The 13,557-nt window shown below is 46.2% G+C and overlaps 2 protein-coding genes across 2 annotated transcripts in view; both read right to left on the bottom strand.

Moving 5' to 3' along the window:
- The window catches only part of LOC146180874 (phospholysine phosphohistidine inorganic pyrophosphate phosphatase-like), a 32,300-nt gene extending 23,498 nt beyond the window's left edge, over window positions 1–8,802 (bottom strand). Inside the window, exons 1-2 of the mRNA XM_084576198.1 lie at window positions 8,522–8,802; window positions 7,236–7,423 (exon numbers count right to left, since the gene is read on the bottom strand). Coding sequence (XP_084432324.1) covers window positions 7,236–7,423; window positions 8,522–8,631 — 298 coding nt within the window. The 5' untranslated portion in view covers window positions 8,632–8,802. The remainder of the gene's footprint in view (window positions 1–7,235; window positions 7,424–8,521) is intronic.
- Window positions 3,382–4,248, bottom strand: LOC146180875 (uncharacterized). The gene has a single exon (XM_084577710.1). The coding sequence runs from the start codon at window positions 4,246–4,248 to the stop codon at window positions 3,382–3,384; it is 867 nt and encodes a 288-aa protein (XP_084433836.1).
- Window positions 8,803–13,557: the final 4,755 nt, after the last annotated feature.

Genomic DNA, 13,557 nt, shown 5'->3' with positions numbered 1-13,557 from the left:
TGGCATTTGCAGGTTGTCCACAAAGCAAAACATGCTTACAAAACAGGATTCCTGGAAACAGGCTCACTTAGAGCCATTGGACCATCACCACATATTCACAAAACTTATCCATGCCCACAGGCGAACAATAGAGCGCGCAATTGCGGATGCTTGGTCGTAACAGAGGCTACGTCTGACGCTGTGGAAGATGGAAGGGCAGCAGTTTCTGCACATCTCGTGAGGTGGTCAACCGCAACGATAGCCCAACGGTTTGCAGCAGCAGTGTAAGGGAGCAGGCCGTATAAATCAATACCCACGCAATCAAAGGGACGTGATGGGCAATGTAATGGCTGCAACTCGCCAGCAGAAAGATGAATAGGGGACTTACGAAGTTTAGAGACGAGGCATGAGCGAATGTATTTGAGGAGAAAATTGTACATGCCCCTCCAGCAGTATCGTAAGCGTAGCTGATGGTATGTCTTGAACACTCCCGCATGGCCGCATTGTGGGTCAGCGTGAAAACAGTCGCAGACTTGCGAGCATAGGTGGCGGGGAATGACTAGCAACCATTTGCGGCCATCAGAACTGCAGTCGCGGCGATAAAGAAGGTTGTTGCGAATAGCGAAGTGTGATGCTTGGCGGCAAAGCGCACGCGATGGAGAAGCAGCCGATGGATCAGAGAGGAGCTCAATAAGAGAAGCGACCCAGGGGTCTCTCCGCTGCACAGAAGGCATGTCACTGATGTGAAGTGACGTTGCCGAGGCATTCAAAGTGGAAGGGCTGGCAACGTCAGCTGTAAGGGGGCAGCGAGAATGGGCATCGGCGTCTTCATGCTTGCGGCCAGAGCGGTAGACTACATTTACATCAAATTCATGTAGACGAAGAGCCCACCTTGCAAGACGGCCGGATGGGTCTTTCAAGAAAGAAAGCCAGCACAGCACATGGTGGTCTGACACAACTTCAAAGGGGCGACCATAAAGGTAAGGGCGGAATTTAGTCAGAGCCCGAACTATTGCCAAATACTCTTTTTTCAGTGACTGAGTAATTTGACTCCGCCTTCGTGAGCGTTCGACATGCATAGGCGACAATGTATTCAGCAAATCCAGATTTCTGCTGAGCGAGTAAAGCGCCGAGACCGACACCACTGGCGTCGGTGTGAACTTCAGTAGGGGCTGTCGGGTTGAAGTGACGCAGGACGGGCGGTGTCGTGAGGATTCGGCGCAACGTATTGAAGGCATCATCGCATGACGGTGACCAGAGCAAAAAGTCAGAACTGCCCGACAGAAGCTGCGTCAAAGGGGCAGCAATAGAGGCGAAGTTTCGAATAAACCGACAAAAATAGGAGCACAAGTCTAAGAAGCTGCGAAGGTCTTTGATGGATCTCGGCTTGGGAAAGGCAGCGACGACACGAAGTTTGGCCGGGTCTGGAGAAACCCCTCCCTTAGAGGCAACCTGCCCTAAAATGGTCAGTTGACGGGCGGCAAAATGACACTTCTTTAAAGTTGAGCTGCAAGCCGGCATCAGAAAGACAAATCAAGACATGCTTCAGGCGGTAGAGATGAGTGTGGAAGTCAGAAGAAAAGACGGTCGAGACAGCAGAGGCAGGTCTTCCATTTCAGTCCATGCAAAATGGTGTCCCTCATTCTCTCAAATGTCGCAGGAGAATTGCAAAGGCTGAAAGGCATAACAGTAAATTCGTACAGGCCGTCTCGAGTAACAAAAGCGGTTTCAGAGCGGTCGGCTGCTTCCATCCCGACCTGCCAGTATCCGGAACGTAAATCTAGGGAGGAAAAGAATTCAGCCCCTTGCAAGCAGTCCAGTGCGTCGTCTATGCGCGGAAGAGGATAGATGTCTTTCTTCGTAATCTTATTACGTTGGCGGTAATCTACGCAGAAGCGGATGGAACCATTCTTCTTTTTAACGAGCACAACAGGCGAAGCCCAAGGGCTATTTAAGGGCTGAATGATGCCGTTCTGGAGCATCTGGTCTACTTGCTCTTCAATAACCTGGCGCTCTGTTGCAGACACAAGGTAGGGCCGCTGTCGCAGTGATACGTAGTCTCCAATGTCGATCCGATGAGTGACAGTTGAACTTTGGCCCTGGGAATTCTGATGGGAGTCGAAGGAGAAGCTGAACTGTTGAAGGAGGCCGAGAAGTTGTGCCCGCTGAAGCTCAGAAAAACTAGAGTTGATGGAGTGGCAGAACAAGTCTGTGGAAGAGGGCGCTAGTATAAAAAGTGGAGGGCTGAGCGCAGTCATGACGAGGCGCGGCGTGTCATCAGTCTCTGCAGGGAGAAGAGATGCGATGGGTTGTAGGCTCCCGAGACATTCATCGTGGCTCAAAGCAGTGGGGTAGTTAAATGAGTTAGAGACCCAGAACGCAGAGGAGCCAGCAGAGATGGTAAGTACAGCATAGGGCAACTGAAGGCACTTTCGGTGCAGAAATGTATGTGCTGGTGTGAAAAGGACAGTGTGATGGCACACAGAGCCACAAGTGATATTTACAAGCAGGGACAAAGAAGGAGGAATGTCGATGTCTTCAGCAACGAGGGCTTTAGCGAATAAACTAGAAGGAGCGTGGTCTGACATGGGCTCGGGCAGCGCAGAAAATCCGACTTCAGCGCGAGCACAATCGATTATAGCGGCATGACGCGACAGGAAATCCCAGCCTAAAATTACAGCGTGTGAGCAACTTGGCAGCACGACGAACTCAATTATATAAAGGCAATTCTCGATCACTACTCGAGCGGTGCGCGCTACTAAAAGCTTGATTTTCTGAGCGCTGGCCGTTCGCAACTAAAGTCCCATAATTGGAGTCTTCACTTTCTTTAAACAGCTACAAAGTTTTGCGTCCGTTACCAAAACCGCAGCACCAGTATCAATTAGGGCCATGACAGAAACACCCTCGATGAAAACTTCAATAAGATTGGCTGGCGATAGATGAGGACTTGGAAAGTTCGATGGGGTCGCAGTTCTCGCCTCAAGAACTGCGGCCTCTAGTTTACCTCACGTGAAGCATTCGGTCGACGTTGCATCGGAGAGATAGAGCGGCATCGCGGCAACGATGAACAACGATCAGAGTTGGCTGAGCAGTCTGGTGAGAAGTGATGGCTTGCTGGAAGCTCAGTAGGCGTGGAATACTGAGGCGTCGAAGACCAGTACCCAGAACCTTGGGTAGGTGGTGCTGACGCTGGGAGACGGTTTCGATAATAGCGAGAAATATGCCCATCCAGCCCGCAAATGTAGCAAATTGGCTGGTTATCTGTCGTGCGCCAGGGATTGCGTGGTTTTGGAGCCATTCAAAAATAGAGTGCTGGCGCTTGCCCTGTGCAAGTGCCAGTGCCTGTCAATGACGGTAAAGTGTAAACTGGCGGCTAAGGTCGTGCAGCCATTTCGGTGTAAGTCAAAGGACTGGCGACAGGCCTTGGAATGACATCGTCATGGTCGTAGGAGCGGCGACAGGTCTTGGAACGGCGTTGGCATAAGTAAGAGGAGCAGCAGCGACAACTGATGGCGGATGAACAGGTGGAAGAGCCTCAGCAACCTGCTCCTGGATGGCCTGCCACAATGCCGGTGACAAATGGTATGGCTGCTCTTGAGGGCTAGGAAGCAGGTAAAGCTGACGCCCCACCTCTTCACGAATAAATGCTTGAATATGCTGCAGCAACGATGGGTTGTCTGCTGCAGGTGTCAGTCCAGCAAGCGATTCAATCTGTGCCTGGGGCTGACGCGTCAACGCCCTCTGCTTGCGCAGCTCCTCGAAGCTCTGGCAGAGCGTTAAGACTTCATTAACAGTATGCAAGTCGCGCGCTGACAACATCTGGAAGGCGTCATCATCAATACCCTTCAAGACGTGTTTGATCTTTGCAGCCTCTGACATACTGGCGTCCACATGTTTGCACAGGTCGACGACTTCTTCGATATAGCTTGTAAAGCTTTCGCCGACCTGCTGCCTCCGTCTACGCAAGCACTGCTCGCCGCGCAATTTCTTGACAGTCGGGCGACCAAAGACTTCGGCGAGTGTTGTTTCAAATGAAGCCCACGTACGGATGTCGCTTTCATGGTTACGGTACCACAAGTTTGCCACGCCGGAGAGATAAAATATTACGTTGTTCAACTTAGTTTTATCGTCCCATTTATTGTAGAGGCTCACCCGCTCGTAAGAGGTGAGCCAATCTTTGACATCGTGCTCCTCGGTCCCGCTGAAGATAGCCAGGTCCCGTTGGCGATGGCCCGAGCCGGCGCAGATGACAGTTGGACCCGCCTGCATGCCTTGATGCTGGACGCCGTCTGGTATGGCAGGTGTAGGAAGAGTGCGGTTACGGAGCTCCAGTACCGACGTTTCTAACCCGCCACTCCACCAAATGTAAGATGGGGGTTTATCGAGGTACCGGGATGCGATCTAGAAGCCCGCCAAGAACAGTTCTTATACGAGCAGGTCAGGTCCAAAGCACACACCGATAGCGATGTCACTTGCAACAGCGCGCGGAAGCTTTTTCTTCATCTTTGCACGTATACATCTTCATCTTTACAATAGTTTCAATAAAGTCTCTGTATCTTAGTACATGACATGTTCTGCATGTGACCTAGGCGGTGCGACATTCGTGTTCATAGAGCTACTAAGTTACTATACTAGCTGTATGTCGTCTCTACGTCAGTGTTTCCAGACGCCGACTACCATTGAGAAAACGAGACTACCATAAGGAAAAATTAAGTTTTAAATTGTCCTATCGTGTTTCTCAGCTCCACAGCCGAGTATTCGTTAATTTGGGGATGGAGCTTTCCAATGAAGCAAAACAAAAACTGTTGAAAAAGTCAGCAGACTTTCCCTTCACACTGGTCAAGAAAGTTGATCCTGAAAGTGGAACTGAACTATGTTATGTCGTCCCTTTGCAGCTAACATGATGGCCATCTGCAGTGAATATTGGTGCAAACTATCGTAATGTTTACTTGCTGCTGCCAATAGCCACAGGCATGAGGTGCTATCAGCTTGCTTGCAATGCACAGAATGATGTAGGTGATGACACAATGATTTTTCTCTGTTTGCAGATGCTCAAAGCTGCTGGATACGGTTTTATAATTTTCTTCGTCGTGCAAGATGACAATAATAATAATAAACTTTATTTCCATCACATACAAATTGATGGAGGGGGCGAGAAAAAAAAGCGGTAGTTTACAAGTAAGATGTTATCTCAAATGATTGTAGCCACTCACGTCTGTTTCTACATTATTCCAGGTTGTCCTAATCACCTTTGCAGCTTTGTTCCTTAAGTGACTTTAAATAAAGCGCTGACAAGTGCAACAGGCATTTGTATTTCGACGACCAATGAGCACAGTTCTTGCTACCGCCATCGCTATGTTGCTTGCTTAATTCTTTTGAGGACGGAAGTCAGCCCAATAGTAACGAGTTTATTCCAGTGCAATCCAATCTCCTCAGATTATTGCCTACAGCCATGTCACCATCATGTGACCATAAATAATAAATTTCGTGAGTATGTCACAGCATCATGCAGTTATTTTTGTTCACATCAACTTAAAGGAGAATACTTTTTCCCTCACTAAAAAAATTACAGCTACTTTTATTGTTTACACTTCCTTGATCGGCGGTTAAACAGTTTTTAAAGCTAAAATCACACAAAAGAAGATGCCACTATACTTGCAGCAGTGCTGCTATTGGCGAGAATGGTTGTTCACATCTGTGATCGATATCACCAGTTTCCTTTAATTCATTTATTCGTTTTACGTCATTTAAATCTACATTAGTATTCTTCATTATAATTTTATCAATATCTGCAACTGCACACCACCCAGGCGATGCTGGCAACCCAGCAGTTCCACAGAGTTACTAATATACTCGCGAAGACGGAGTTTGCCCCAAATAATGTTGAGAAAACAGGACTATGTACAGAAAATCAAGTTTCAAATTGCTCTGCGGTCTTTCTTAGTGCCACAGCCAGGTATTAATTAATTTAGCGAAAGAGCTTTTGGTTGACACCAGAACAAAATGTAGATAAAATCAGTAGACAGTCCCTTTAAGTGTCTCTGCCCAATTTTTCCTTTGAGTTCCTTTCTTTTTTTAATCGATTACAACTCACCACCTTGCTGTTAATTGGGAATCAATTTACAAAAACTGTGTCGTTTTTAACGTATAAGGAATTGCTGTCTACTCTGAATCTTCTTTGTGGAGAAATGAGTAAGCTGTGATTTTGACAACTGAAATCACCTGGAAAGGAAAGAAGAAACTGAACCCATCCGTCTATCTAGTTCATCTGCCTTTTTGTCAACTAGCCACCAGGTGCCACCACTTGTGAAGTTCGCTACTCTGTTTGCTTATCTTCAGACAGCAGTCAAATCAACAGCAATTTTTCAATGATTTCAGAAAATTCGTGATACTGACAATGTTGAATTATTTCTCAATATGGATCATAATAGGCTACTATGTGTCCAAGCCCCAATGCGGTGTCTCAGGGATTCGGGCACTCAAGTGTTAAACATGAACACCGTATTCGGTCCTGGCTGTGGTGGCTATGTTTTGGTGGATGTGAAGGTACGCATGCACTCTGCAATGTCAGTGCATATCAAACAGCCTCAGCTGAACGAAATTATCTGAAGCCTTGCTCATCAGCACACTGCCCTGGCATATAAGGCAAAATGTGTAACATCCTGCATTTCAAACCTCACGATCAATACAGTTATTATCATCATCAGCAGTAGAAGCCCGAACTGCATTCACTGAGAACCAAGAAATGTTCCATATTGTGCGCCAGCTCTGGCCACCCTACGCCCACCTGCACAGACCAGACTCTCTAATCCTCTGCTCGCCCACCCTAAGGGACTATCGAAAGCGATAGCACATGGTGCAGTAAAGGAAGAGCTAGGAGAGGGGGGAGGGGGGGCATCTGATGCTTCTACTCCATTGCTCTGCATATTGCTATCCTCTCTGCATCGCATCCACTGCCTATGCAACCTTGCTTTCAGCCAGGTCATCATTCACTGACATCTGTTCCCTTAACTATTTTACTTTTTTTCAGCCTCTTGGCACTGCACTTGTCTTTCTCATTGTTACAGCTTGCAGTGTGCTTTCAAATTAAGCATTTCATTGCAATCCAAGTTTATGCTCCACTATGTAAGTACTGGAAAGATGTACATAATAAGTAAAACGTGATTTTTTTTAATGCAGATGACAGTGTAACTCAGAAGCTGCATGCTGCAAAAGGCATGCAAGGAATGTAAAATGTGCATTTCCATCTGCCTTACTGGGATGGACGAGCAGGAATGGGCGGTAGTTGAGGTCGTGGATGAACTTTTTTGCAGCAGGCACACACATGAAGATCTCCTTCTCGCAGATGTCGAAGCCCAGCCGGTGCAGGAGTGTGTCCAGCTGCTCTTTTGTCCTTTGTGTCTCATTTGTGATGAAACGGAATGGTAAGTTGGCAGCCCGAAGCCTGTAGGACACATAACCTACATTAGCGAACTGCCCTTCTCCAACCTTTCTTGGCTGTAACACTGGTCGAAGGAAGTTATAAAAGCCATCAATACAAATAACTCACTTTTGAACTAGTTTAGCTGCCTTAGGAAAGATTTAGCAATGATCTGCCTGAGCGCTCAGCATTGGCTTCGCAGATTTTCGTGACTGCAAGTCTCACATATTCACACAAGGACAGGATAAATTTCGTTCTGCAATTACTAACAGCAATGAAAACATATTTGAATGCAGCACTATTTTTACTGTTACCCGGGCTTCTTTATTTGAACATATTTATGATATCACATATCACTCCAGCACTTTTTAATTAGCTTAACTTAAGATGACTGGAAGCTAATTATTCAATTTTTTAGGCAAGTCAGTGTATTGCAACATTTACTGAATTATATTTACAATCAGATAAAGCTAATCTGTTTTTACTTATTTTATATGCACCCCTTACAATTCATAAGCATGAATATGCTATCAGATGCACTGAAGGGCAAATGAGTTTGCTATTGCACAAAATCACATGGAACTATCAGTGTGCCTGTTGAATGCCTAGAATTTTTGAAAATAAAAGAAAAATATGGGAGTAATAAAAACAATGCCAGAAGCAAGCATACATGCAGGCCATACCACTAGTCTCCAATGCACACCTGTTTTAGAGCGCCCATTAATCGCAGCCAGTAGATAAATCCACGATCCAAACAACTTTAGCAAGACCAAAACGTCACATGGGTAGTAAGTCGTGCACACACCTGTCTAGAGCGTTCAAACGGCGCACCTCACTTGCCGTTTACGAGAGGCAGGTTGCTTGCAACCTGTCTTTATTCTGTATATTCCAATGGAACCAGTTTTAGTCATCGTGCCTTTAAAATCTGCATTGGGCCCATCAGGCACCAATGGCTCTAGAAAGGTGTCTGGACGACTACGTATAATGACATAAGAGAACGGCGTGGAAGACCTTCCAAAACAACCAATACGGTGTGCTCGCCCTCGGCAGCCAGCTATTCAAGAACACAACGTACAACGTCTACGTGAACAATAGTCACGCACGTTACCGCCAGTGGCCTACATTTTTATGGCTTCGGTTGACCCCTCAATGGCCTTGCGTTCGCCGCTTTCGTAGAGGACGCCGGTTATGTCCATCAGGATACCGCGTATGGGTTTCCTGAGCCAAGCCATTATCTTTATTTATTTACTTTTTTTTTTAGATTATGAGCACTTGCAATAGGTAGCCCTGCTGCGCTCTGGCCTTCAACCCTGCTTCTTCGTGTACTGCCACGCGCTGTGCGAAGTTTTACACGACGTTTAAATCACGGTTTAAATACACCACCTTGCCGTTCACAAAACCAAAACTATAGTGCCTAGAATATATTGGCTAGTGTGCCGACCGAGGCCTCCCGGGTGGCACCGCGAGCGATGAATGCCGGCGGCCGCCGCCAGGAGCGCTGCAAACTGGGTGGTTACCAGCCGCGCTGTTTGCTGCCTACCGCGCTCTCACATCTTCGGCAAGAGGTCTGCTTGCACTGCATTTCAGCTCTCATTAAGTCGCAACAGACCTCAGCTATAACTGGAGGCGCTGACTACAAGTTTCAGGGTGGGTGTTTTGTCTTGGACTGGAAGTGGCGCACGTATTTAACGCTTCTTGCTTGCGAAGGCTTCTGCGAAGTTTGAGCATCTTAGTCCCGGACATCCCGTGCTCACAAAGGGAAACCCAGAATTTCTATTGTAACAACAATTAAAGGATAGGCATTTATTGATATAAAATATATTTGTAATCTCTGGAACAAAGAAAAATGCTTCTTTTTTATTGACATATGGTTCTTTCTGCGCACTGTACACTTGCTGACAAGTAAACACGTACGCGCAGTTTTATTTATATATTGTGTATGCGAACAACACAGGAAACAAAGTCACGCAACACTCCTCTTATGTATATGTAATAACAAACACAGGCACATGTGGCAGAAATGCATGAACCAGAGCACAAACGAGGAACCTTTACTATACAGCGGCTTATAGGTACATCGCGGCCTATGATTGCACACAAGGTTTTGCCGAAGTCACCATATCTTTTGAATGAAGAAGCTGACGAAGTTTTTTTTCTTTCTCAGATACACAATATGCACGAGACGCGGCCGGTTCGATCATCGCGAGGAAGCTCGTTGGTAATGCCACGCTTACGGTGAAACATGCGCCTAATATATATCTGCATCCATATGACATATGTGTAGCGCATAAGGACAATCGAGGGACACAGAAAAGGTACACAACACAGGTGCTGTCTGTAGCGCCTTAATGTGTACACTCTTTGTGCTACACACTGCCATGGAGCACCGTTACCGACTCGCCCAGGTTTGCATCCTTGTGAATATAACTGCATGCTCTAAAAATGTTTCTCGCCAACAAAAGCAGTTGCCGTTTACCTTCCGTCATTTCTATCGATGCTTCGTTCCCATTGTACAGAATGCGTACTTACGTAGCATCAGATAGCGCAGTAATACGTACGCTCCTTCCCAGACGGCCACTGACGTCCGACGGACAACCGAACTCGGCCGCAACTCGGCGGCCGATTTCGGACGTCCGCCGGAATTCCGGCGTACGTACGAAAGCGGATGGTCGAATCCGTTCGCCCAGCGGAAAGCCGCCGTACGTCCGCCACTGGATTTGCTTTTACACAGCTATGATATAGTTTGTAGTCGTCGTGCTCGTCTGAACTGCGTATAAATCAGTAATGCCGTCAAGTCTGCATTATATGATGCCAGAGCGAATCGATGCGATAGAAAGCGTTTCCATTAAACAGTTTTTTTTTATTTTCCGCCTGTTTCATCGTTGAATTCTTCCATCAAAAATTTTTGATTAAAAGTTAAATGACCATTAAACATTTTTCTATCATGATGCTTCGGTGAAATTTTAATCAGTGGCTGAATAGACGCAGCAAGCAGCAAGCTCAAAAAGAACGAAACCGAACCTATCCTCAAAAACATCTGAAATGAGCCAATCCAATCCACCTGACAAGTTGAAGTTTAGTCATGGAAGATGGTTTCACGTTTCCGTGTTCTGCATTTTCTGCGCAGTTACAAATACCTACGGCTGTAATGCACTGCTAGCATTGTTTTTGCTGTCGCTTGGTGCGGCTGGCACGCTTTGTTCACCCGCCGATTCCAAAGTAAGTATTTCACCGAACTTTTGTTTCTTTAGTGGAACTTTTCGATGCACCGATAGTGGTGAGCTTTTGGGTAAGGAAACAGCTCTGTACAGCAGCCGAACGGTCGAGTGTTTTAGGCGAGATTGACAGGATGGCTCCGCGCCGACTAACTAAAGTGCAGCCTTAAGTCTGAGGGCCATCTTTCTCGGCATTACTGGACGCTGCGCCAGTAAGCCGCGCAACTTCTCTGTCTCTGATAAAGGAGTGCCTGCCCGAGCTTTAAAGGAGTTAATTTGTTAACCACGCGCAACGTGCTGAGTTGTAAAAACTATACGAGAAAACTTTTGCACTCCTCGAGCCTATCGTGTGACATGCTACACTTGTGAAAACGTCACGTTTTTTTTTTTTTTTTTTTTTTTTAATGGACAGCCGCTGATCTTTCTCTCTCGAGCTTTACGGCAACTACAGTTTCTAGAAGGAACGGCTGTAGCTACTAAATAACTAAAGGTTTAGTACTCTCCTTCAGCTTTGACAAACCAGGACAGCACCTTGCGCATGTTGGTTATGCATGTGGAACCGAACCACGCAGAACAACCGCACAAGGAGATGAGAGAAAAAAAAAAGTCAGCACTTGTCTTTTTCTTGACCCGTTGTTCTGCGCTGTTCTGGCACGAATTTGACATACCGCCGCTGCGATACAGTTGGGCTGTGAGCTCTGGTGCCTGCAACGCCTTCTTTTATGCAAAACAGGCATACTGGGAGGCCATGCAAGCCGCGGGCTCAAAAAAAAAAAAAAAAAAAAAAAACCGAGTTGAGCAAAAGTGAGATGAAAACAACATTGTTGTTGCTTTGTCCTTACAGATATTCAAAGGCTCCTCAGAACTTCACTGCATTATTGACAGCGAGATAATGCCAAAGCTACACTAGAGCCATGCAGCACCTTATAGTGCATGATACTGAGGTTATGTCTCGCACTGAAAGCTCTTACCATGTTCTTATATTATCATATTAAAGTAGCTTTAAACCCATGCTTGTTAATACAGTGATAGCCATAAATTGAATCTAGGGCGTCATGCTCACATACAAGGCTTCTGATAACCGCTGGTCACATGATGTGGGCTATAGCAGAAACCTGTACCTGGTCATCTTACAAGCATTTGTGCAATTGATGCTTTTAATGCGTTGTAAAAGTTTTTGTGTTCTGTTTCTGTATGGGAATGCTTTCCTTATTGAAGGCTAACATTTGGCTTGCTACAGCAAAACCTCTACCTAGTCATCCTAAAAACAGCACCGCAGTTGGTGCTTTTAGTGTGTTGTAAAAGTATTTGTGTTCTGCTTCTGTATGGCAATGCTTTTCTCGTTGAAGACTAGCATGAGGCTTCCAAAAATTTTTCAGATGCCATTTGCTGTAGCCGATTTCGTAGGCCAACAGGAAGCAGCACTTTGAACATGGGAAACTGTCATCCACGGGGGAAGAACAGCAACATCCCTTTGCATTCTCATTTCTTTGGTATGGCTAAAAGTGAGTATTGTATCATTATCTATATTATTAATATTGAATCATGATTGTCAGTGTTGAAGTTGTTTGAGCGTGATGATTTTAAACACACAGGACATCCCTTCGACATTAAGGTTTTAGCTTGTTTACATGTAGGATGTAGAACTGGTTTCAACAAACTTTATGCAGCAAATTCTTTTTACATTGTCCACCATGTTACTTTTTGTCATTGTCCATTGAAGTAAATAACCAGTATTTTACGTTTACACAGTCGTCCACTCTTAGCTTGAATGGGAATGTGTGGCATGCAGTTTGCAAAATAGCAATGCATCCGTCACAGCCATGCATCAAGGCTAAGTGGCTTGTGCGTAGAGGGACCAGCCGCTCCAGCTTCACGTCATCTGCCTCTTTGCTCCGGTGTGCAGACGTGCATTGAGGCAAAGTGGTTTATGTGTAGAGAAACCAGGAGCTTCTTTGTCACATCTGGCTGTTTGTTACGGTGTGCAGATGCGCATCGAGGCAAAATGGCTGATGTGTAGAGGGACCAGGAGCTGCTGCTTAACGTCCTTAGCCTCTTTACTACAGTGCACAGCCGTGCATTGATGCTAAGTGGCTTGTGCATGGAGGGCCCAGGAGCTGCAGCTTTACGTCTGCCTCTTCACTGAGGTACGCAGGTGCGTATTGAGGCAAAATGGCTTATGCATAGAGGGACCAGGAGCTGCTGTGTGGCGTAGTCTGTATATTTGCTATGGTGCGTATCGAAGTACAATGGGGGGGCTCATGTGTAAAGGTACCATGAGCTGCTGCTTCATGTCGTCTGCTTCTTTACTATGGTGCGCAGGCATGCATCAAGTCATAGTGGCTTATGCATAGAAGGACCAGGAGCTGTTGCTTCACATCTGCTATGATGCTCAGCTGCGTATTGTGGGTGGTGGTGGAAAACATTGCCATCAGATACAAATACAGGAGGTTACTCACTAGCTGACCCTGGGGGGGCCTGTCCTGACAAAAACAAGGGGTCCCTAGTTTGGGACCCCAGTGGTGGTAGAGGGACTAGAGGCTGGTACTTCACGCTGTCTGCCTCTTCGCTACGGTGTGCAGCTGCGATGGATGCAGTGGCATCTCAAAAAGTGCATGCCACGCACTCGCATGTTCAGCCTGAGTGGACGACTGTGTACCTGCTATAGCTTTGTTATTCATAGAATAAACCTAGGCCAAGTTGGATAAATTATAGCTCACCTCATATGTGGTCAGCAAAGAAAAGCCACTCCAGAAAATCTGATGCATTTACTGTCATAGGATTCTTATTCATATACATGCTACTGACAAGTCAGATTCTTCACCCTCAGAAATGCCAGAAAAATAACCAAGGGTGCGTCTGTAATAGTCTAGCTTGCTCTTTCTTTGCAGACTTGAGTCCGATGTGTGTTCCATTGCTGTGGGTGGGACAGGTGTGAATCTT

Source organism: Amblyomma maculatum, chromosome 8 (genome assembly GCF_055883805.1).
Source record: "Amblyomma maculatum isolate TAMU_Amacu chromosome 8, ASM5588380v1, whole genome shotgun sequence".
Lineage (NCBI taxonomy): Eukaryota > Metazoa > Arthropoda > Arachnida > Ixodida > Ixodidae > Amblyomma > Amblyomma maculatum.
The sequence above is the reverse complement of the archived record's forward strand: the minus strand, read 5'-3'. Positions and strand labels throughout refer to the sequence as shown.